At 38.2% G+C, this 25235-nt stretch overlaps 2 protein-coding genes across 4 annotated transcripts in view; both read left to right on the top strand.

The window, feature by feature from the left end:
- The window catches only part of LOC127657876 (protein shisa-7), a 37276-nt gene extending 22147 nt beyond the window's left edge, over window positions 1–15129 (top strand). The window contains exons 2-9 of one of the 3 annotated variants that reach the window (XM_052146829.1): window positions 1113–1234; window positions 2636–3423; window positions 3871–4022; window positions 4738–4803; window positions 4902–5090; window positions 8258–13215; window positions 13565–13684; window positions 14397–15129. In XM_052146829.1, coding sequence (XP_052002789.1) covers window positions 1196–1234; window positions 2636–3423; window positions 3871–4022; window positions 4738–4803; window positions 4902–5090; window positions 8258–9171 — 2148 coding nt within the window. In that variant the 5' untranslated portion in view covers window positions 1113–1195 and the 3' untranslated portion in view covers window positions 9172–13215; window positions 13565–13684; window positions 14397–15129. The remainder of the gene's footprint in view (window positions 1–1112; window positions 1235–2635; window positions 3424–3870; window positions 4023–4737; window positions 4804–4901; window positions 5091–8257; window positions 13216–13564; window positions 13685–14396) is intronic. The other 2 variants (XM_052146831.1, XM_052146830.1) reach the window with 2 other exon arrangements.
- Window positions 15130–15137: 8 nt separating this feature from the next.
- On the top strand, window positions 15138–24005 carry LOC127657875 (zinc finger protein 865-like). The gene is made up of 2 exons (XM_052146828.1): window positions 15138–17239; window positions 17361–24005. Exons 1-2 carry the CDS (start codon window positions 15250–15252, stop codon window positions 19736–19738), a joined length of 4368 nt encoding a protein of 1455 aa, XP_052002788.1. The 5' UTR covers window positions 15138–15249; the 3' UTR covers window positions 19739–24005.
- Window positions 24006–25235: the final 1230 nt, after the last annotated feature.

Consider the following 25235-nt stretch of genomic DNA (forward strand, 5'->3'; position numbering starts at 1 on the left):
TCCTCGTGGTCGCTATAATGTGGTTCTCACTCTTGGTGGGTTGTGATGGTGGTGGTGTGGTGATGGTGAGTTGTGGGTGGATGCCACGAAGAATAACGTGAGCCTCCACAAGCAATATTTCTCTGCGGAAACGTGCTCAACAAGCCACGTGATAAGATGCATGGATAGATCTCATATATGGAGGCAATTGAGATTCGTCCTCCACCATCCGGATTGAGGTAGAGTCACTACACCACCACGAGGACTTAGAGTGCATTGGGAATTGGGCTTTCCAAATTGGGGAGAAAAAGGGGATGAAAAAAATCCTTATAACAAGCTCAATTAAATTGATCTTGTTTTAGAAACAACACTGCATTTGTTAGGTTTTTCAGATCATTTATTTTTATCATGTGTATTTTGTCTTACTGTACTGAGTTTTTATAGTCAAAACAAGTGAAACATGCTGAAGAAGTAATCCAAAGTATTTAGAATACGTTACTAACCTTGATCCTTAATTTAACGGAATACATTATAAATTACATTTTACAGCATGTATTCTATAATCTGTAGTGGAATATATTTAAAAAATAACCCTCCCAAAACTGCCTGTTAAACACTTCTTAAAGGAACAGTTCACCCAAAAATTTTAATTTGTCATTCAAAAAATGTTGCTCAAAACTCATATGACTTTCTTTCTTTAAAAAGGGTTTATTGGCCATATAATTAACATTTTGGGCATTGCACTAACTGCTTGCTGGACTGTGCCTTCACCATTTTGGCATACTGTATGTGTCATCAATTTTCATATTGGTTAAATATTAACTTCTAGATTTTCTGTTTAATTTTAGGTTTACCTTTTGTATTTGTAATGGATTTGGGTATTAAAATCTTATATATGTTGTATTGAGTGTTTCAAAACATGCAGACCAACCTCATGAAATAAATCTTTGCAATAATTCTATGGACTGATATACTGATTGCATTAGTTACTGTATACCTACATGTCATATGTTTCACAAAATGAAAAGAATATGCTGCCATGTTGATGATGAGCTTTGCTCTTTCAAAAACACTTAAGTTCTATGCATATGTGTATGTTGATGTACCATTAATGTGTTGATTTTTTGTTTCAGAGGCACGTCGCTCTTTCGTTGAACACTTGATAACTGTCAGTGGATTCTGAGGCCAACCCTGCAAAAATAGTGAGGAAACAGCCATGTCCACACCATGGGATTTTAAACCATTTCACCAAGAGGTGCAGCAAACTGTTTTAAAAATGTCTCAAAGTCTCAATGAAAACTGGGCTTATCAGAAAAGCAAATCTGCTGCATGAGGGACTGGAGACTTTCTATTGTGAAAACATCAGCCTTGCAAAATATTTTACCGTCTTTTGTGCCATCATAATTTTTTGGTGTCTTTGTCATCAGTTTATTGAACATTGTCTAAAATCAAACTCCAATAGACTGAAATACATGTAGATGAATTTGATATGTATAATATGACCCATTTTTAACCTGACAGATGACTAAATTCATTACCTGATTTCTTTCAACCATTTTAATTTTGAAACAGGCTATTTTAAATTTTCTCATAAGATTATCCATTTAGTAATTATTTACATGCTGAATGAAGAAATTAACATTCATTTCAATTCAATAATGTAGATGTTTGCAGGCCAACACTTGGAGAAACCTCTGAGTAAAATAAAAATTATTCCTCACCATGCTGCTCTCACCTAATCAAAAGAGAAACCCATTCTGAGTAGCCCGATTAAGATGTTAACAAGTGCAGAAGAACGAAACAATTAACAAAGAAATATTGACTTTGTGTATGGAAATTGATTATACTAGTTTATAATGGAATACATTCAGGGAGAAATACAGGTCAGGGAAATTTGCCTAAAGACTAAGTGCCATTGTTGAATGTAGGGAGTGCCCAATTAAAAAAATATATATTAAAAATCATATTAAAAATTATTGTGAGGGAAACAAAGAGACAAGAAAACGTTAGTTTACATTTCTAAGATGTTAAGAGTTGTCCCTTAATCTAATAAATGCCAAAATAGGGGATTGAACATAAATCATTTTAATGCACTCAGTTGTACTACAACTTAATTGCCTTCAAGTGTTAACAATACACTAAACTATATATTAGGTAATATAAAGATGATAATGAGAGAAGCCATTTCTTGTTTGTCTGCAGATATATAATATATATACATATGAGGACAGTCACAAAAGGGAAGATTTTCCTTTGCTTTTTTAATACATGCAAAACTGACAATGTTAAATATTCTTCCATTTTCTGATTGTACAAGAACTGGCCAATTTGATGTTGCCTGCTAAAAATATTATCGGCATTTGAATTGTTTTATATATTGGTCTTGTGTTCAGCTAATTGCTAGAAGGAATCACTGCATGATGAGGACAAGAGAATATGTGTTTTATAACTCTTGTGGCTCACCTTGAAGCTGAAAGCACATCTAAATGTTTTTTTCCCTCTGTGTGTGAGAGTTCACAGCACACACTTTTAACAGACTCTGAAAACAGATTTTTCTTTTGAGACTGTTTTAATATAGACTCTGATTTCATACATTGGAGGGCTGCTACAAGAAAATTTTACATGTTAAGCAGACTGGTTTCTTTTTTAAATCTAGATTGTGCTGTGGGTTGAGTCAGCGAGAGAAAATATCAGCATTAGTCATGTAAAGATGATGCCCACCTTGGAAGCTCAAGTGCATATCATCATTCTCTTCCTGCTAATCGCTATCCCACTTAACGGTTCCTCAGCAAGCATCCCGGGCCCCTCCAGAAACACACCGAATGGGCCCATCACCATCACCCCAACACCCAGCCCCAGATCTCAGGGTAGAGGGTTTCTGTTCCCCCTTTCTAAAAATGGCGAGAGTATGCGAGTGAAGTCTATGAATCGTTGGCCAAAGCAGCCAACTGCAGCAGCAGAATTGCCCCTTAGGCCGCTGCCTCAGATAATGCTGCCAAAGAATGTGACTGCCAATGCACTGAAGCCCCCACTTAGAGCAGCACAGGTAGTGCCACCTCCTCGCAAACTGGTGGAAGTGGATGTTTGTCGGGGTTATTATGATGTCATGGGGCAATATGACCTCACATTTAATTGTTCCAAGGATGAATTCATCTACTGCTGTGGGACCTGCCATTACCGCTTTTGTTGTCAAGACCGCACTCGAAGGCTAGACCAGAACATCTGCCACAACTACCATTCCCCTGTGTGGGCCAATACTGCCCCACCAGCAACCAGGTCCCCAGCACCAGCTCATCCTGACCTCAGCCGCATTGAGCAAAGCAACAACACGGTCTACGTCATTGGCGGAGTTATCTCCTTTACAGTTGCTGTGGCAGTGGCCATTAAGGTGGCATTCCACAAGGCATCACGACAACCTAGGAACAGAGAACTCAACATGCCCAGGTGAGAGGAGGCAACCAAAAACACTGTCTAGTTACTTCAAGGAATAGGTCACTCAAAAAGGAAATTCTGTCATCATTTACTCACATTTATATTGTTCCAAACCCATATAACTTTCTTTCTTGCATGTAACACAAAAGGAAATGTTAGGCAGAATGAAAGCCTCACTTACCATTTACTTCCATGCTATGAAAGTGAATGCTGACTTAGGCTGTCAATCCCTAACATTCTCCCAGACATCTCTTTTTGTGTTACACAGAAGAAAAAAAGCCATATGTAAACTATTTTGGATGAATTATCCCTTTAATCAGTGCTCTACTGACCAGAATAAGACCTGTTTAATGCTAATATTTCAATATATATTTATGTTTAATGCAGTCTATTTTCCAAGAAGCCTAATGCACCTTAAACTGTATCTTCTTGAGTAACTTATTCCTCCTTCCGTGTCAGGGCTCTTGTGGAAATGTTGCGTCACCAGTCAAGTCCAGTTCAAGAGGGAGAAAGAAACAACAGTGTAGCCCAAGGAACTGGAGGAGGAGAGGGGACACTTGGACGACCCCCCAAAAACCTCTATCCCACACTACAGAGTAAAGATAACCGATGTGAGTAGAAAAAGTTCTCTAAGATTTGCTTACATACTATTTTGATCCAAGTTATCTGTGAATTACAGTTATAACTTGTAAGTTTAGGCCAGAAATCCAGTACTGGGCATACATTTCATTTCTAAATGGCTAAAAAGCCTGTTAGTCACATGTCAACTGCTATTATGTGGAACCAAATGTCCTGGGTCAAACGTTTTAATGAACAGGACAAACAAGATGTTGCATGGTTGCACTTTGTAGTTGGCTGGTGTTGTTGCAGTATTTGTCATACAAAGTTCCTTTCATATTTCTAACTCAGCTTGAATCTTGTGAACGACCAGCAGCATAAAAGAAACTAAGGAAAAAGCAATAGCCAAATGATGAAAGGGCATTTGTGAATTATTTAGCATCAAGCTGTATATGGCATTAGAATGAACAGACTGAACAGTGTAAAATTTTCAACACTTTGTGGAGCTAGAAAGAGCTTAGTAGGGCAGCATTTAGAGAATGAATAAATGTACTTAAGTTATTTTGTCACTTCATGCTAACAGTATATTTTTGCTGACAAAGACATCACTGGGAGCATGCGCATGAAAGGTTCAGTGCCACCAATGAAGAAAACGCTAACCTTTCTTTCCTCCAGAAGAACGAACACACACACACACACACACACACACACACACACACACACACACACACACACACACACACTTTATGCCTTTGTTCTGTTTCACAGTGGGGAATCTACAGCATAATTTCATCCATACCAAAGGCTCCAGCCCCAAACATACAGCTACCATTGGTAGGTAACATCCACAGTTCTATGAAATCAAAACAATATTCACTATTGTGTTTCAAATAACCTCAACATCAATAAATGCTGGTTATGTGTCTTTAAAGAGCGTGCACCACGTATGAACAACATGCAGATTGGCACAGGTGGCACACTGAAGCCCAGTAAGCATACTAACGCCATGAAGCCCCAGCCTTCCTTCCATCACTCCCTACACAACCTGGCTCAGCTGCCACCCTCTTATGAAGCTGCCATGAAGCCCGAGATGAACAGATACTCCTCTCTCAAACGTCTAGGTGAGTGTTTAATTAACAAATGATTATCCAAGATTCTTAGTCCCTGTCATATTGTTTTTAGTCCTTTGTTGACTTGTTCCCTATTGGAAGTTGGGCCGGACATATCAAAGGTTTCATTCTTAAAAACAAACAAATAAAAATAATAGTTTTTAGTTATGTCAAAGGCTCAAAGCCATGAATCATGATTTGCTACTTGCTATTGCTAGAGAGCATTTGATTGGACAAAATGAGGGAGTGTGTTGTGAGTCATACATTTTTTGGTCTGTATTTCCAGAAGAGAGACAAAATTTTAAATGTGTATATCTGCTAAAAGTGGATTTTTTTTCAATGCTTAAAGTGCAATAGCATGTAGATTGCTTCAAAGCTAACAGACATGAACTAAAAGCAGAAAAGCTAAAATTTTGATTTAAGGAAATGTTTTCAAAGAATTACATAAAAAGTTGTCATAACTTTTTTCTTATTATAGCCCACATAATTTCAAAGAAGACACAAAAAATATAAATGGTATAGAGAAAAAGATATAAAATAATATAAAAAACAGTGTGACAGTTAGATGTGTTGTGTCTTGAAGTAGAAATTACCTGCTAGCTGATGAGGATACAGTACACTCTCATGTGGGACTCACAGCATTGCATTAAAATATTAGTCTGTTTAGGCTTATTTAGATTATTTAAAGCACTGCCAGTGTTTCACTGGAACACTTGGGAGATATAAATATTTGTGAAGGTCATTTTAATGAGGAAAAAACCAGGCCTCTACAGCCAATGCCGGACTTACCGCTAGACTGGGCTCCAGCCCATGGGCCCCACCCAGTATTGGACCCCGCCTTAACCCAAATATAACATATGTCAACTAGGGCTGTGCGAAGGGACGATGTATTCGGATATCGACGATATCTTACAAATATCCTGATTGCAACACTTTCATGGTATACCCCGGTATTAAAATTTACGGTTATCATCCCATGTACATTTGCTTATCTATGGTTGTAAAACAGTTAAAGAATGGGCAAGGAGGAGGCGAGAACTGGCTTGTCAACATAAATAATAATTTAATAAGAAACTTAAAACACAACATAAACAAACACACATGCGGACATGCCCGTAATTCTCTCTCTCTCGAACAATCGTCACCGGCCGCCTTTATCCCTCGCGCGCCTCATCAGGCCGATTGGGGACCGGGCGCGCGATATTCCGACCCGGCCCCGCCCCCCTCCGCTCCACAACGGTATTGAGAAATGTTGCAACGAACAGGCTTGCGGAGCTCAGACCTACAAACTGATGTGACCAATTTCAATTCTAGTGAGACTTTTCTAGTTTAAAGCGTTACAGAGGAAATCAAGTCGAATCTCTCGAACAGTAGGCAGACCTGATATGCCAAACAGCACTGAGGAGGAAAAGCACAACACTGTGTTATGTGCTAAAAAAATAAAATCATTACACAAAATTACAATCACCTTTACACAATTGTTTAACGATTTTACATGAGTAAATGTAACTGTTATATTTTGACAAAATGTTATAGTTTCATATGAAATAATCTAAAGGAAGAATCTATTAGACCTCATTTTATATCAACAGTGGCAGTTGTAGTTAAAGTTTCAAGATGTGTTTCAGCTAGTATTTATTTTTCATAAATACTATAATTTGTTATTACTATTACTATTATTTAAGACTAGCTACCCTAACCATAGTAATGAGGAGCCTTTCCTTCTTCGTAATATGTGTGTTCTGTTTGAATGATGTTTGAAATTACAAAAAAATGGGATACTAATGGGCTCATATAAGTAAATATGCTCTTCATTTTTTAAAAGGGGGGAAAGAAAACTTCCTGTAGATGTTGACATCAACAACAAAAATAATGTCACTTGATGAATGTCCTTGCACTTGAAAACCATTTATTATATATTAAAGACACTTTATTATATATTAAAGAACAGACAAAAGAAAAGCCGTCAATTCTCATGTCTGATTCGCTCTTTTGAAGCATGCAGGGGGAATGTGACTTGTGAAACACGTGCATGTAAAGAGTTCTCACTGTCTTTGTCAACTGTTTCATTCATCTGAACAGTTTGCAAGAATATTGTCATCGATGAGAATTCTGCAAATTATCTCTGACACTTTGTGAATGCAACTCTACAGTTTCAATAATAATAATAAAAAAATATTAAAGAAACAAAGATGAAAGTGATTAAATCTTAAAATATAATAAGACCACGTTCACCTTGAACCTAAAACTGAGCTTATTTATATTTTATTTTAGCAGCACTAACTGTATTAATGAAATTTAATACAAATTCGATAAGAACACACATTTGGCAACACTATTTTGAGAACAGAATGGAATATATTAGGCTTACACCTACGATGAAAACTGCTGTTTTCTATTTGTTTAAGCATAGACTAAGTGAGGTAATGAACTTAAGTAGAAATTATGTGGATTGGGTTGAGCTTTCTAGAGGTAAAAATTATTTTATATTATATAGTGCATGATATGAAAAACCTAGAGTGGAGTTCAAGCAGAGTGATTACAGAATGTATTTTGATGTCAATCACATACTGTATAATGCTTCTGTTCTCTCTGTGTTTGTAGCTAGAGCCTGAAGCATTTATATGGTTCTCTTTGAAATTCTTTAAATGTTTCTTTCCAAAATGGTAGCACTATATTTTATGGTGTAGGTAACACCCCAACAATGAATCCAGCCCAGGGGTCCCTGCCACCCTAAGTCCGGCCCTGTCTACAGCCTCTCTCATCTAGACATGAAACATCCTGGGAAGTATAAGTTACAGTTGGACAAGAAAGTTCTGCACAGGCAAAGGCTATACAGGCTGATACAGTGACTCAGACATAATAAGCAAAGATGAATTGGCTCAGGAATAAAATCTGATCAAATAAATACTATTTTTACAGTGATGAAACCAAGTTTTGCATTAAACACATTGTTCTAGGTTGGAGGTGGAAGAACTTTTATTAAGCAATAGTAGAGTTAATTTATGTAAGATGGGATGAAGGTTTGAATGAAAATCTGGCTCAAAACTTGTAGACATTCATAGTAGTGCATCCATGTTCTCTGGAACTTATACAGTGTATTCTCTTTTTTGTTGATTTAAATTACTTGCTTCACCCATTTTCCTGATCTTTTGAAACTTGTTTTCCTCCACCAACAGAGAAAGGAGGATTGGAGGATTATTCAGGTTACTGTACCACGAAACGGAGGCCCAACAATGTCCCTCCCTCCTTCCATTCTTCCCAGCATCATCTTCCCTGGGGAGGTGACTACACACTGGGGGGACGTGGCACACTTCCCACCCATGCCACTCGTCCTCGAATACCTCATCCACAGTCTGCCCCAAGCCACACACCCAATCCTTACCCTTTGGATCCACCAGAGACTAGGCAAAACCAGAATTATGATACACTTTCCAAACCACCACGCCGTGTTAAGTCAACCGACCAGCTTCTTGCCCTCGGTGATGGCAACACATTATCAAGGCTCTCCAAGAACCAGCAGCACCAATACTACAAAGCCATGGCCACCGCAGCAAAGAACTCCAGTAACCAGAATACCATGCAGAAGTCCAAGGACAGGCTGCTAATGTCACCAGAACATCTAGAGGAGGTTGAATATGGTGAAGGTGGAAGTGGGATGGGTATGGGTATGGGTGACTACCCTGCAGGAGGGGGAGGTGGGATGGTGCCCACCCTGCCCCGCGTGAGTCACCAGAAAGCTCAATCACAGCAGAATGTTTGTGCGACACCGGCAATTGACCGTCATCATATGATCAAGATGAACTCGCACCCAACATCAGGACGAGAGCAAGAACGAAATTCGGCAGCAATGTCGGGTCACCTGGGAGGAGGTGGGGTTGGAGGAGTGGGATGGGGCGACATGCCAGGAACAGGGGTTGTCATGGGAACAGGAACTCTTGGTGGACACAGTGCCAGGAGGCTCGCATTTGCAGCAAAAAGGCAAAATACCATTGAACAACTTCACTTCATCCCGGGTGCAGGGGGGAGTGGAGGAGGAGTGGCAACAAACCAAGGGGTTAGAACAGGAAGCAAGAATGAGGTTACTGTGTGAGCAAGAGGCTGGAGAGGGTAGAGAGTGAATGAAGGGGAAAAAGAGAAGACGGGTGAGGGATAGACTGTGCAAAGAGCTGGAGGATAGTAAAGGGACTGTGAGAGAGAGAGAGAGAGAGTAGGCGAAGAGAGAGAGAAATAACGAGAGAAGGAGTAGGAGTATGGTAAAGGAATCAAGGAAACAGGACTTGAAGTGATTGAAACAGAGCCAGATGGCACCACATATTTACAAATATACTGTATATTATATAGTGGCAACAACATAAAATGAGATTAGATAACAGCAGTTATAAGTCAGGTATGATTGAGCTTGTTGTGCTTTTTATGTTTATGATATTGCCGATATAATTATAATCAAAGTTGCCATATAATACAACTATTTATTTGTGTAAAGTTTGCCTATATCCAACTGCATAGAATGTCAATAGAGTGTAATATATATTTCACATGTGACAGATGAACTGCAACTGACAATTTTCATATATTTGTGTCAAATGTTTTATATTCTCAGATATTTTTTTCATTATTACACATAACAGATATAGCTGCTATGGGGCCATATATTTCAGAGAACAGCTCTTATCTTATATGGTGGAAACTGGGAGACTAACAATTACACAAGCTTATGTAACATCTGCATAAAAGGAACCAATTGAACAAGGAGCAATCATTCCAATTGATGAATTGTAAAGCTTCTTACAGGTGGACAAACACAAGTAGAATCAACAGGAAAACATTAAAAAAAGAGTTGGGAGTGCAACCGTAATGCTGGATCTTGCCCCTTTTTAACCCCAATCTACCACTACATAATGATGAAGAATGGCAGGATTGTTACAATGATTGTCAAAATGAATGATGATGGAACAATTTGAGGACTGAAGAGATTTGTTTGAATTTCATAAACTGACAAGAATTAAATTAACTTTAATGGCTGTTGAAGACAGAGAAAGCAAGTAATAGCCTTACCATAAATGTGTTTCACCTGCATCTAACCCAGTGTGACTCATTTAACATGGATGTACAAAGTGAGACTCTGTTCACTTTGTTTTGTTTTGTTGGAATCCTGAAAATAGTACACAACAAGATTTATATTCTCAAGTTAGCCATTCAGTATATAACTGGAGATTGCTATGAACTATGAATGAAAGCCATTCTGGAACACCATTGGGCAGAATAGCCCAGAAGTAAACCAAGAGAAATGTCTGACAATCGTCTTTTTTCTCCATTTAAAAAAAACTCATAATTGATCAATGGCACTTTGTTTGGATTCTGAGCCACCACTTTCTACAATGTCCAAGTGCTGGGATTTATAAAGGAGATTCATCATATGGGACACTGAACTACCAAAAGCACAAGAAAAATACACTAGATTCCTGTAATGCTGGGTACATACATGCCTGTTTATGCTCCTCTTATGTACACTGTTTAGAAGACAAAAGGTTCTCAATTGTGATCACCTTAAGCTTTTGAATGTGGATCAGAGGAGAAAACTACACAACATTAAGAGCACTCAAGTGTATTTGTATGTTAATATTTTTACATAAAATTAGTGCATGGCAGTATTAAGACAAACCTCTTGGACAGCTTTTTGAATATCCATGTTAAAACTGCTGTTAAAACTGAGACTCCACAATCAGTCCAATGTTACAGGCATGCAAAAACTGCTAACCAGAATTTCAAATCTACTGAGATGTGGACACACAACACATCATAACTGATATCTTCATAACCAATAACGCTTATCATTATTAAGGGCTATACAACACATATGTGTTAGTTGTACAAATGTTACCCACGGCTTATTCATTATTACATAAATGATAATAAACTCATAAAAGTTCAGAAATATATTTATGTAGTTAGTAAATATTAAAAGAAAATGTTAATGTGAGATTGGTTGCAAAAGAGCCAGCCATCATTTAATGGTTCTGACTTTTGAGAAATATAGGACTCTTGAACTTATTTTACAAATGAAAAATATTCAATTTACATATTAAAATCACTAATTGATCATCTTTTTGTCAGAGACTTTATACCGCTTGGTTAATGTTCAGTGAAATACAACAGTATAAGTCACAGACTATTTGAATATGTATGACTCCCAGTAAAAGTGTTAAGGAGTAGTATATATTGTATGCATAAGAGGAGGATTGGTGGTAACACATTCATGTAACTTTTCACTGAAACTAGTGTGCATCTTAATGAAAACTTAAAGACAATCTTCCTAACAGCTCTGTAATACATTTGTGTTTTTTATTGTCATTACTATGACAATATTAATATTATGGTTATTGGTGAAATCTATTCTTGTTGTTATGGTTATCTTATTATTATGATAGTGATTTTTTTCTTCTTCAGTGGTTTTAGTGCCAACTTGTTTTAGATATATTTATAATGAAATTATTTTCAAATTATTAGTAGAATATAGAAGCACAAACTTTTTAGCCACTCATTGTTTGCCAATTCTTCATGCATTCCCAATGAAGAGGAGTGCCTTCAATTTCTCAGTGTGATGTCATATTGTAATTGTTCTAATCCTGAAAATGTCATTACTTGTCACAGAGACATCACAATGGGTTTATAAATGATGTCATGGGATGTATAATGTATGTTTGTAATTGAATGTCTTATTTTTGTTGATTAAGTGAAAATTCAACGTATAATGTTTATTTCAGGGACAATTAGAACAGCTGAATCAATTTAGAATGTTTGTCATAAAAAGTCTGTAGCAAAGTCTGTTCAGTTTTGTGTTCACAAGCCATAATTCTGACAATGTTTATGAAATTTATTCACAAGGCATTTCAATGCAGAAAATAACAAACAGTGGATGTGCAAATAAAGCCCCAAGTCATTTTACAATATTGGTTTTACAGGTTTGAGAAAGCTGCACTAAGATCATGTGTTTTAAAATGTTTATGTAGAGAAGCAGAATGAATGTTTGGTATATCACTTAAACTCAACCATTAACCCAATGATGTTTACATTGATTTCCTACTCTATAAAGTTGTCTCAAATCACAAATCTCTCTTATACTGAATCATCCACTTGATTTCCATATAGGTTAAATTAGCTTTTTATAGAATAAAATCAACTGATGAAACTGTTGCATCAAATGTCTGATGGCGTACATCAAAGGAAAATAGAATGTTTAAACTTTGTATAAACTTTTAAAATCTATATATATTTTTTATTCATTACGTTAGCACGTGTTAAATAATGTTAACAATCTCCTTGACTTTTTCCATCAAGTATCAGATTGGAAAAAAAAGACTATCCAAGGCAGCCATTTTGATAAGGACTGCCTTTGAATTTGAGCTGTCTGTATGTAATAAAATGGCCACTAAGGTGAAAACATATTACTAAAGGAATCATAGAATAAATGAACAGCTAACTCGGTATATAATATCAGGATTACAATCGCCGAGTTGTAATTCGAGTTAAATTCGTAATCTCGGAGGTGTGCTATTTCTAGCAAGCCAACATAGTCAAATTTGACAGCACTGTAAACGCTTACTTTAATGCTAAACGCATATCTTCTGCAGCTGAATGGCAAGACGATGCATAAAGTTATTACAAATCTATAGATAAGGATGCTAACATTAGAAATGCACAAGGCATACACATACAACAGCGGACAGCAAGACGAGATAGCCGGAAGTGTTCCTAGGTCCGGAAACGACCAATGTTAAATGCTCAACGTCACTCGTTCCTCTCTAAAACACCAACATAGACCGTCCAAAATATTTTAGCCTGCAAAAAAAAGCTAACGAAAAATATAAGAGAGAGAAAATCCTTCGTAATACGGTCTGATATTATTTGCACAGGACATATCTACGAGACTGCATCCCGATATAAGAGACACTCGGTGTCATGCAATCGCAGCAGGGTTACAGTGCAAATAGGGTCCGCTAACTAGCTGTAGCAAAAAGGCTAACCATTGGAAAACAGCACGCAGAGCTGCTGGGGTACATGAGCGAGGGGGCAGGGTGGGACAGAGTGTAGCAGGCCCTGTTCATCTTGACCAGGCTAAAAGATGGATACATAGGTAAAAAGGCCTATTTTATTATCTCGAATTTGATTTGACTATGCTGCATTTATTTGGACAATATAAATGACTATTTGCTCATGCATATTTAGGCTTGCCTTCGATATGTCGCGCTTAATGTACTGATAGCAAACTAAGCTGTGTCCCTTTGCCAAATATGTAGTGTCAGCCAGCTGTTTTGCATGCTAACATGTTACACGTAGCCCAGCGCTTAAAGATTTCGCGTCCATTATTACGCTATTAAGATGTTTTTAAGTAACTGACATTCGAATAACATTTTCCCAATTCGTAGACTGTTTTCCATGACTCCCCGAAAAGTGTGTACAAATTGACCTTTTCTTTTCTTTAGAGATACGCGGTTCATTCAGAAGATGTCATAATTAGAAGAAATTCACCTCTGCCCCTGACGATTCACACTGCACTCAGCATCTTTTCAACACGATACCAACAGCTGACAATCTTATATAAAGTAATACAAACACGTCACATTTTAATGTACACATATGGATTTTTCTTATGATCTTTATTTAATTGCTAATGTCTTGTGAAAACTATGTTATAGTACTTTTGTTTTGTATCAGTTGTGACTATAAAATATGACACTCGTTAAGTACATCCATGCTAGACAACGTGTCAATGGAGTGTGATGTCCTATTATATCGATATTATTTAGATGTTGTTGATGGATTAAATGGACTAATGTAATAGTTCTCAATAAACGCAATGTATAGTTTCAACGTTAATTAATATGATATTATGAAGGTTAACTAGGAATAATTAGAAACTGTATGTTTTACTATTTTAGTATACGAGTGAGAAAAAACTCACTAAATATTAGAAAAAAATGTAAGTGATTAATAATGTTCAGATGCTAAAGTAAAGCAACTAATTTGTTTTAAATATTTTTCAGAGATGTGCCAATATTCTCAGAATTCTTCTCACAGAAGTCAGATCTGCTGTGTATAATATATATATATAATCACACACATACATATAAACATTAAAAAATTATTACCAGCTCTAATAAACTGCCTGTTGTTGTCATTTATTTTTAAATAAAACATTTTGGTGTTTTTATGCATGTAGATGGTATATTGATGGTAAGCAGTATTATAGAAGAATTGTGTCCATATTTGTTTAAAATGGACCTTTTAACATATTATTCTTTTTTCCCTGCACAGTGAGAAGAGGAGTAGCAGAAAAAATATTTTTCACAGACCTCAAGAATGGTAGAGGAGGATTTTGCTTCCAACTATGGAACAAAGAAAGATATATTAACTGAAACCAGGAAACAGTGATGTAAACCACTTTTTTCAGAAGGATTTTGAATTAATAGATATTGGTTGTAATGAAGTCAGCCAATGGGAACTGGAGGAATCCATCCTACTGTAGGATGGTCGTGAACTGAAAAAATGTAACCCAAGAAAGTGGATTTATTTTTTTATTTGACAGATCAAACCACATAAAGCACTTCAATTGCTCTTCCCAAAATGTGAAAACGAGATTGTTGCAGCACATTTTCTTACCAACCCATACGTATTTGCCATCTCATGACACACTGAGACTGAAATCTTTTGATATCAAAGGTTAAACAATTCAATATAACTGTGATACAATGTGAAGCCAAAGGGGAATTGGTTTTGGTCATTACATTGTGACATCATGAGCCATTAATCATTAAAATCACACCAAAGGCTCAAACACAAGAATGAACTGCTTTTGTTTTTCAGAAATTCCACATTCATGTTACAATCAATTCAAAAATGTCCACTCATTGCCTCACTCTCACCCTGTGACTATTTGGGTAAAGAATGGAACATTGAGTGCCAACTTAAAATAAAACTATACCGGTAACATAAGAAACACTGGTGAAATGGAAGGTGAGGTGGAAGCGAGCTTGTGAGGTATCACAGATTCCCCATCGGTACTGCTTTTTCTGACCACAACTTATTAGAGAACCACTGTGGATATATTGTTGCTGCTCTTAGAGCAGAAAGTCTTGACCTTGTACAACCATGTTTTAGTAACTGGGAGATGTTCCAGTTTGGAAAGTACAATGTGGACATCATAGAGATGCTGAGTGGACACCAGGCCCATCAGTTTAAAGGTCTTGGGTTAGATCGACAACTTCAACACCAACAGCAAGTGCAAATTCACCAACACCAGTTACAGCAACAGCAGCCAGGTGAGACATCTGGGTCAATTTTGTCTGGACTTGGCTTAGGCCCACTACAAGGATCTAGAGGCAGTGCCTTTTCGGACTCTGCATCATTTTTTGCAAAAATGAGTGCACCTCCCCCACCCCTACAGCAACAATCCCTTTCTTCATCCTCTCAAAGTTTGAGAAAATCAAGCAAAATGTCTGGTAGCAGCAGTGGAAGTCATGTTACTGGATATCCCCAATTTTTGCGTTCTTTTCATTCAACTGAGGCAGTCCTTGCACAAGAGCAGTTGCATTCAGGAGTAGGGCGATTTGATAATTTTACCAGCAGTAGTGGAAGTGGAAATACAGGGGGAATTGGAGGACTGGTTTCATCTGTTCCACCACCACCCCCATCGCATCCAGGCCTATCAGTACCCCAAGCATCCCCTGGGCCATCCTCCTCCTCTCCATCATCTTCAAGTTCTGTTTCAACCTCTATTAACCCTCCCAGCAGTAGCACAGTAACTTCCTTGAGCCATCAGTTGGCAGGATCTCAGTCTGATCCCAGGAGCCTACACCAACAGTTTAGCTGCATGTTAGCGGCAAATCAGTATTTTCTTTCTGGAGTACCAGCCAATTCCAGTCTAGAACAATTTTTAGTTCATCAAGGCAGTCACAACCATCTTGGTCTTGGTCTGGGCCATGCTGCAGGAGAAACAAGCTCAGCTCTTGCGCCACCCCCTGCTCTTCATTCTTCACACACTCATGGTCACTCAACCACTCTATCACAGTCACAACAACCACCACCACAACAGCAGCATCTGCCACCTCACACTTTGTCTCACCCACATCCACACCACCCACTGCACTCCTCCCAGCCCTCTTCACTTGGAAGTTTTGACTTTCAAGGAATCCCAGTGCTCTCCTCCAACCAGTTTGCATCTCTGATGCAGCAGGAAGCTGGTTTACCACTTCCTCTTCCTCTACAACTTTCCTTGTCCAAGGAGGAGGGAAAAGGTGATAGTACTGCTGGAGGAAGTGGAGGTGGTGGTAGGAGAAAGAAAGCAATGGTTGGTTACCTGCCACAGAGAAAGACTGAAAGCAACAGTAACAGCCAAAGCTCTACAAACCCTAACTCCCACAGTAGCACTTCAGGGGGACTCAACCAGGATAATATGCCGGGCTTGGATGGAACCTCCTCCACTTCTATTGTCTCATCTTCTTCCTTAGCATCTTCTACTATGGCAGCATCAGTCTTGGTGGCAAATGACACTAAAACAGACAACCATGGTTCCATGCCACCTCAGTCTCAGCCTGAACAAGAAGTACTTTATCATTGCGGAGAGTGTGGTAAAAATTTTACACATCTCTCTAGTCTGCGAAGGCACCTACGTAGTCATGAATTAACCACAGCTGGCACAAGTGGCACGAGAAGTAACATTGTAAACCCTGTTCTGCATCCTGCTGATCCAAGTATTCCTCACGCTACTCAAGATGGCTCAGCCTCATCTTCTTGTGCCAGTCCTGATAAAAATTTTCATTGCTCTGAGTGTGGCAAAGGTTTCAAGAAAAAAGGGCACCTCCTTCAGCATGGTGTCATCCACTCTGGGGCTCGGCCCTATGCCTGCACTACTTGTAGTCGTGCTTTTAATCGTCGTGAGTCACTCACCCGCCATGAAAAGATCCATGAAGAGAAACCATTCCATTGTCTAGCTTGTGGACGCTGTTTTCGGGAAAGTACGTCCCTTTTAAACCATGCAGCCTCAGGTACATGTGGCAAGTCGGGACGTGCACCAAGATCTAAGCATGAAAGTAATATAGTTGAAGGCAAGAACAATAAAACAGGGGGCTCCCATGATGGAATAGCAACTAATGCAGCGGGTGAGTAACATCTGGAAGAGTGTATATTTATAGTAAACCCAGTGAAAGCCAAACTTTTATTAGACTCTGTGATGTGAAAGTTTGTTTGCATAGCATTATTACTGTTTAGTCTGTTATGCAGGTTCTTACCGGAGTGATGGTTTCAGTGATGACTACAAGGGCCAGCGGTCTCAAGTTAACATGTATTCTGCAACATCCTCATTTGGTGGCAGCATGACAGGGCCTGCACTTAGGAAGGCACCATTAGCTCCTACACTGCACCCACAAAGCCAAACGCAGCAGCAGCATCAACAGCCACATGTCCCCCTTTCATCTCTGTTAGATGATTCAGAAGATGATGTCACTAGTTCTGTAAACAATGCCATTTCTGCCATCACTGCTGCAGCTGCAAATTGTATGAGTGGTGATCTTACCCACAATGGAGGTAGAGGGGATGATCGAAGGGATATCATTGGTGGATTACTTGGAGGTCTAGGTCTAGGGCCCCTTGGCTCAACTAGTGGTCCATCATCCACATCTGGTTTGGACAAGTCCTATAGAGGTAGTGTTAACCAGAGTGCTGTGGCCCTCAACCAGCAACCAAATCAGCAGACACCTGGTGGAAAGACCAAGCATCCCCGTAAGCCCCGCAAAAAAAAAGAACCTGGTGCTATTGGTGTTGAGGCCCCAAAAAGAAGACAGTCCTTTCACAGACCAGTTGGGCTTGATGGGGATGTTAGACCATATTTGTGCAGTGTTTGTGGTCGAGGATTTGCAAGAAGAGAGACCTTGCGGAGGCATGACAGAATACACACTGGAGAAAAGCCTCACCACTGTACTGTGTGTGGCAAGTACTTCAGAGAGGCATTTCATCTTAGCAAGCACCACACAGTGCATTCTGGACAGAAGAATTACAAATGCATTCTGTGTGGAAAGGACTTTGGATATGCCCAGAGCCTTAAAAGACATGGCAAGCTACACCAAAAAGGAGAACTGGAAGAAGTGCCAACAACACCCAGGGGGGACAACCTTAACAGCTATTCATCCACTGGTGGTAGTTTGATACAGGGAGGTCAAGGCATCTCTTCTTCATTCTATTCTTACTCTCAAGACATCAAACCACAGACATCAAACCCTCAGCCCACTCCTAGACTGTACACATGTGCTATATGCTGGAAATCATTCCGCCATCACTTTCACTTGACTGCACATCACCAATCAGTTCACGAGGGTGGTGGTGAAAAGCTGTTTTCTTGTGAAGTCTGTGGGAAGGCTTTTGCATATTCCAACAGCCTTACAAGACACAGGCTTTCTCAACATGGCTTAACACGAACTAGCCAGGCAGTAGCTCAGAGGAGCACAGGTGAAGATAACAGTGTTGGTGGTTCAATATCTGAAAGTGAAGCTGCTACAAATGCTTTGCTTCAGCTTGCACCGCCAAATGGCACACATGGCGAACAACAGTCTCATGGTGGAGTTCTTCATGGCCAGCAGCCTCCTCCTCAACCTCAAGCTGGCTACTCCTCTCTCTTCTATCTACCTGATGACAATGCATCACACCCCCCTTCATCTAATGCCTCCACTTATTCTTATTCTCTGCCCTCAAGTTCCTCAGTGCCTTTACTTTGTAACCATCAACAGCAACATACTGGGGTAAAGGGTGAGCCCATTTACCAAACGGGTCATGGACATACTTTTAATCCAAACGCACCTGTACATTCCCTTGCCTTGCATCCATCACAGCCACATCAGCAGCACCAGAACCCCCAGCAACATTCAGCAGAGATTAATTCTACGCACCAGCACACTTTTCGAAGCCAAGAGGAGCTGAGGAGACGGAAAAAAAAAAAAAGGCCGCAAGAGAGAGGGGAGATAGGCTACAAATGTATGCCAGCTGCAAGAGTGGAGAGAGAACAGGTGGAACGCTCACTTGGGGAAAGGCAGAAAAATGAGAGAAGGACACTACAAAGGAGACAGAGGAGAACAATTCATAGGAAGCAACATACAATTAAGAAGCGTATGGCTGTGCTTGTGAGAATCACACGAGGAAGTGGAGGAAGTGCCATGTATGAACTGGGCCTTCCAGGTGGACTTAAGCTTAACAGGCTGCATTCTATTAAAGTTCCTCTGAAACGGAAGTCCTGTCCTCTGTGCCTTGGAGCTACCTTTTCACAGCAGGCAGCACTTAAGGTTCATATAGCAGCTAGACACTGTCCAAGAGTGAGTGGCCTTCAGCATCGTTTGAGATGTCCAGTTTGTGGAAAACAGTCTCGCAAGTTCCTCTCAGCCCTCATCCATAGAAGCTCCCATTTAGCTAACAGAGCATTTTCTTGTAAACATTGTGCCTGTCGTTTCTGGAATGCAATGCTCCTCACAAGACACAAGAAGGTGTGTCGAGGGATGCTGGCTAGTTTTCGACAAGAGAGGGCTCTTTGTGTGAAATTAGTGTTGGGATCAACATACAGGAGGTTTGAGTGTAAAGGGAACTCGTCAGCCCTGCATATGGAATACAATCACTGAGTCCTTGTCATGAAACACATTTTCAAATGCTGTGTGAGGAGAGATATTGAGCGTTGGGATTTTCCTGACAAAAACATTGATGTATTTGACTGGATATCCCATTTACTCATTTAGTCGTTGACTGTGTGTGTTATGAGAGCTTTTTCTTTTCTCTTAGTCATAATAAATTTCCTCTCATAACTTGCACCCCTAGAAATGAACACTCAACAAACTCACAAATATATCAAATGCATTTCAAAAGAAAGGTTCAGCCTTCCCATCTATCCAGTTCTAAACCAATATTCTCAGAGGAAACTCTTGTTCATAATGAAATTATCCTTTGCTCCTTTGATGGCAATAGATAAAGTATTAGTGATTTGACTAATATTGTACTTTACCCTAACAGTAGGCTATTGCTCACTGTTCCTCAACATATGCTCTGTAGAATTATTCTGTCTCTGATATATATTGTGTTGTTGGTGTTCACTTAGAGCAAGAGTGGAGTTGTGAATTTGTTGATGTAAAAAGTGCATTCAGTAGCAGGAGAAAAGAAGGGTCCTACTATGAAGATAAGTGTTTTGTTCAAAAGAGTATTTAAATTACTGCATGTTGGACATAGCTGTCCATGTATTGAAAGGTCAGTTTGATTGATGACACTGTGAACTCTGATAAAAACCTGTTGGCAAAACCATTTGAAAATGTAGAAAATCTTAACTCTTAATAGAGGAATTAAAAGAAACGAATACATCTTACCAAGCTGATTAACAATTCACAATATCCAAGATAATTTATTTTTATGTATTCACTGTTTGGAATGAAAACTAGCATTAAGAGGTAATGCCAGCACTTAGGAAAATATATATTTTTTTCCACATAACCAGTAAGAGGACAAATAAAAGGTTAGATGTGAATTGACTGATTCTGGGCCCTAAATAAACTTAGGGCAAATGCCTTACCAAATTGAGACAATTAAAGGACACATTTTATTGGTAGTATCATTTATGTATAGAGTTTAAGGGAGGAATGGAAAAACAAGTGTACTGTAATGTAAAATGTGTCAATATTTTATTATGTTTCTTTTTTCTTTTATAATAAGTCAATTATCTTCATAGCTATACTTCAGGTAGTTAGAATTAGGAATTGATACTTTAGACCAGGTCTTGCCAACTATGAACGTATTCCACATTTTCTCACCTTTTATGTAGAGATGCCATACTACTTATAGTCTCTCTTTTTCTATAAAAGAAGAAAAGTAATAAGTATGTTTCTATCATTTTAATTAGATATGATAAGCTGGTTGTTGATAATGCTCGAGCATTTAATAAAATGTTATATCCTCGTTAATTCAATGGACACGTTTATTGGTATATGTTACAGCTATGTTTTATATTTTAGTTTGCATTAAAATAAGCAGAAATCTGCATTTTGCTAATATATTTTACGCATTAATCAATTGCAGAATGTTTTTCTATTTTATTTAGAGGTTTGTTGATTTAATACCACTGTTAAATCTTTGTTATTCTGTTTAAAAACAGTATTTAGTACTTCATTAATTTGCTGTAAGGTGACCATTATTCCCATGTAGGCAATAGCTTGAACTCACACACATTGCACTTATTTATTGTTCTAGTAAAGGGCTGTGCCTCTGTATTTCTGAGTATATATCCCCATGAAATCCTGTTAACTGTTCAATCCAAAATTATGTTCCAGTGACATAAAAAATACGACCATGCTTTTTTCACTTTTCTAATGCATAATCAGTCCAAAAAACAAAAACAAATCTGTATTATTATTATTGTTTTTAATAGTTATTTAAAATGTCCATATTACAATGGATATTGGTTCTAAAAAGTAGTATCATCCAAATAATTAAGTATTTGTTGCAAGTTATTTTGAAGACTTAAAGAGTAGCTGAAATTATTATTTTTTTTATTATTCAGCAAAATATTATTCCTCTAGCAAATGTAAAGATTATAGAGCCAAGCATTACAGTACACTTACTGCATGGACAATCTCCTAGAGCTATGTCTCTCGCATGCTTATACACTGGTGATGGCTCTCAAATGTACTTTATCTGGGTTTGAGCTTGCAACCTTTTATTGACTTGCTTGTTTTTTTTTAATGCCACAACACCCACAACATTGGCATTTTTCCAAAGAGAGATGCAATGTAGAGTTTCAATATTGCTGAGATAGCCTGCTGTTGTTCCAGGCAAATGGCTTTGAAAACTAAATATCCTTTTGATAACTTATGAGGCACAGTCTCATAGAAGAAAATATGACTGCAGTTTTGGTGAAGATTAGACAAGATTTGTAGAAGGATTATTAAAATTACAAGTCAGTTTTTGCTGACACTGTATTGTACATTATCATGGACAACATTTAAAGAAATTTTACAAATGTTACTTTTCAATGTGATACTATGACATGTTTTACTAATATTATCTCTCAGCTTCACCCTAAAATATTCAAACTATTATTTATGGAGTTTTAGTTATAATTTTTTTTAATTTTTTTCTGGTGTGTCACATGCCGCCATGCTTTGTTTCAGTAGACAATTTATTTTAAACTGCAGCAATGTGTGATATGGTAGTCATAGCATCTAATAATTATTTGTAATTTACACTGCCTGGCCAAAAAAAAAAAATTTGTATAATCTAATATTTCGTTGAACCACCTTCAGCTTTGATTACGGCGTGCATTCGTCGTGGCATTGTTTCGACAACCTTATACAACGTCGAAACATTTATTTCTATCCAGACTTGCATTCATTTTTGGCTGAGATCTTGTACTGATGACGGGAGAGTCGAACCACTCCATAAAATGTTCTCCAGCACATCCCAAAAATTTTCAATGGGGTGAAGGTCTCTCTGTGGAAATCACCACTCCGTGGTGGCCAATTCATGTGTGGAAATGATTCCTGATGCTCCCTGAACCACTCTTTCACAATTTGAGCCCGATGAATCTTGGCATTGTTGTCCTGGTATATTCCTGTGCTGTCAGTGAAGAAAAAATCCATTGATGTGATAACCTGGTCATTCAGTACATTCTGGTAGTCAGCTGACTTCATTTTATTGCCATATAATGTTGCTGAGTCTAAACATTACCAATTGAAGCAACCCCAGATCATAACACTGCCTCCAGAGGCTTGTACATTGGGCAATATTCATGATGGGGGCATCGATTCATGCAATTACCTTCTTACCCTGACACGCCCATTGCTTTGGAATAGGGTAAATCTGGACTCATCAGACTACATGAGTTTTTTCATTGCTCCACAGTCCAATCTTAATACTCCCTAGCAAACTGAAGTTGTTTTTTCAGATAAACCTCACTAACAAGTGGCATTCTTGTGGCCAAACAGCTGTTTAGTCCCAATCCTGTAAATTCTCGTCGCATTGTGCATGTGGAAATGCTCTTACTTTCACTGTTAAATTGATTTGGGGTACTCAAGTTCGGGCTCGAATCACAAGTCCAATTTGAAAGGGCTTGGACTTGTCACAGACTCAGATGCATTTTTATAGGACTTGATTTCAACTAATATGTCATGAAATAGGCCATAATGTAAATTGTATAACTCAGTCCTTCATATATTTGTAGCGCAACCTCTGTGTGTTACCTGTAAAGCTGGTGCTTGGGTTTCAATGGTAAATAAGTCCAAATACAATGAAGAACACAAGTGAGGGGACAAGTATCTATTCACCTATTATCCATATTAAATATAATGTGAAAAGAATGAAACGTCAGCCCAAGGTGAGTTTGATCTAGACTTAAGGGAAGTAGGCTGCAACTGGACACAGCAGGAGGACTGAAAAGTGTGAAGTGTAGTAGTGTTGTATGTAAATATTTTTTTTAATGGTAACTGATCTAATCCCCATCCATTAATTGGCTCTATCACTCCACTCTCTCCTCTCCACCAATAGCTGGTGTGGTGATCGTAATGGCGCACTATGGCTGCCGTCGCATCATCCAGGTGGACACTGGTGGTGATCGAGGAGAATCCCCTGTTCACTGTGTACAGCACTTTAAGTGTAGTGTCAGAAAAGCACTATTTAAATGTAATGTTCATTTTCTGTTTTTATATTCTTTTGTTGTATTTAATTTTATGGGCATTATTAGATGTTTTAAACACATTAAATGTATTTAATTAATTACATTAAATGTATTTCACCCATCATTTTAGATAAAACTAAATTAAATGGACAAATTGAAAATGAAAACTGAAAATGAAATAATAACTGGTTGTAATAACTAACACAGCTTTCACTTTCTTTGGTGTATGTTTGAGTGGAGGGAAAAATAAACAAATAATTGTGTTGATCACCTAAAGCATATGCTTTCATTCTGAAACCACTTTGAAATTTGTTCAGCAGGATACTAATCTTTTTTTTTTTCCATTTATATTGACAAATAGTTTTTCTTTGTTGTGGAGGTTAAAACAAGCTTAAAATATTGATGTTAAGTTTATGGTTACAATTTTAATTCCGTTTCTTGAACAGATACATTTGGACTCGACTCGGACTCGGCCTGTTATGGACTCGGTCTTGAATCTGACTCTGCCCCTTTTGGACTCAGACTTGACTATGACTCGATTGTTTAAAGACTCGGACTTGACTCGGACTCGACTATGGTGGACTCGAACCCTATTAAACATAGCCGTGAGTTCTGCTGTTGATTTTTTACAATGTGACTTCACCAAACGTTTTAATGATCTCCAATCACAATCAGTCAAGATTATTTTTCTGACCACATTTCTTCTGTGAAGTTGAAGGTTAACCACTATCCTTCCTTCTAAGTTGTATTAATGTGTTGGACAGTTCTTAACCCAATTCCAGTGATTTATCTCCTTAGTTGTTTTCTTTGCTTGATGCAGGCCAATAATTTCCCCCTTCTGAAACACAGTAACATAATTTCCACAACCACAGGATACATCTTCTGACATGGTTGTTTAAGAAATGAGAAGCTACACACTGCATCAGTTAGGGTTAAAATAATTGCTGCCAGCTGAAACATATTAATCACTGCAATAATGATCCAGTCATAGGTTCCTAATTGTCTGCTAATTTAAATCCAAACGGTTACTTTTTTTTTTTTTAGGTAACATCAAATAACAACGATCATTAAAAAAAAATCCACAGAGAATTGATGTCTATATTGGAACAGAAACTGGGTCTGAAAGGGTCAATGAGGGTAGATTTTAATGAATCACAAAACAATGAACTACAAGGGAATGGAACATTTAGCTAATAAACCAATTTATGTCATGCATAATGCACTAATACAAACCAAAAAGTGCGATATATATGCTTTTAGAGTGCTAATGTCGTTGTTTAGCACCTAAAAATGCTCTTCACTATGTTGATCAGTTGGTGGCAGCAGGGGACTCTACAACCAATCCAAAGAAGGAGGCCCAGCAGCACAGCTGTCACATGGATTTAAACGCTGTGGGTGGAAAACAAGTCCGTGTGCGTGTGTGTGTGTGTGTGTGTGTGTGTGGAGAGAGAGAGATAACCAGAATA

The sequence above is a fragment of the Xyrauchen texanus genome, chromosome 17 (assembly GCF_025860055.1).
Source record: "Xyrauchen texanus isolate HMW12.3.18 chromosome 17, RBS_HiC_50CHRs, whole genome shotgun sequence".
NCBI classification, from domain to species: Eukaryota; Metazoa; Chordata; class Actinopteri; order Cypriniformes; family Catostomidae; genus Xyrauchen; species Xyrauchen texanus.

Bases quoted from the DNA above. Each gene is read 5' to 3' on its own strand.
- LOC127657875 (XM_052146828.1), top strand. From the start codon at position 15,250: ATGTTCCAGTTTGGAAAGTACAATGTGGACATCATAGAGATGCTGAGT. The intron at 17,240-17,360 runs GTGAGTAACATC...TCTGTTATGCAG, and splicing joins AATAGCAACTAATGCAGCGG to GTTCTTACCGGAGTGATGGT.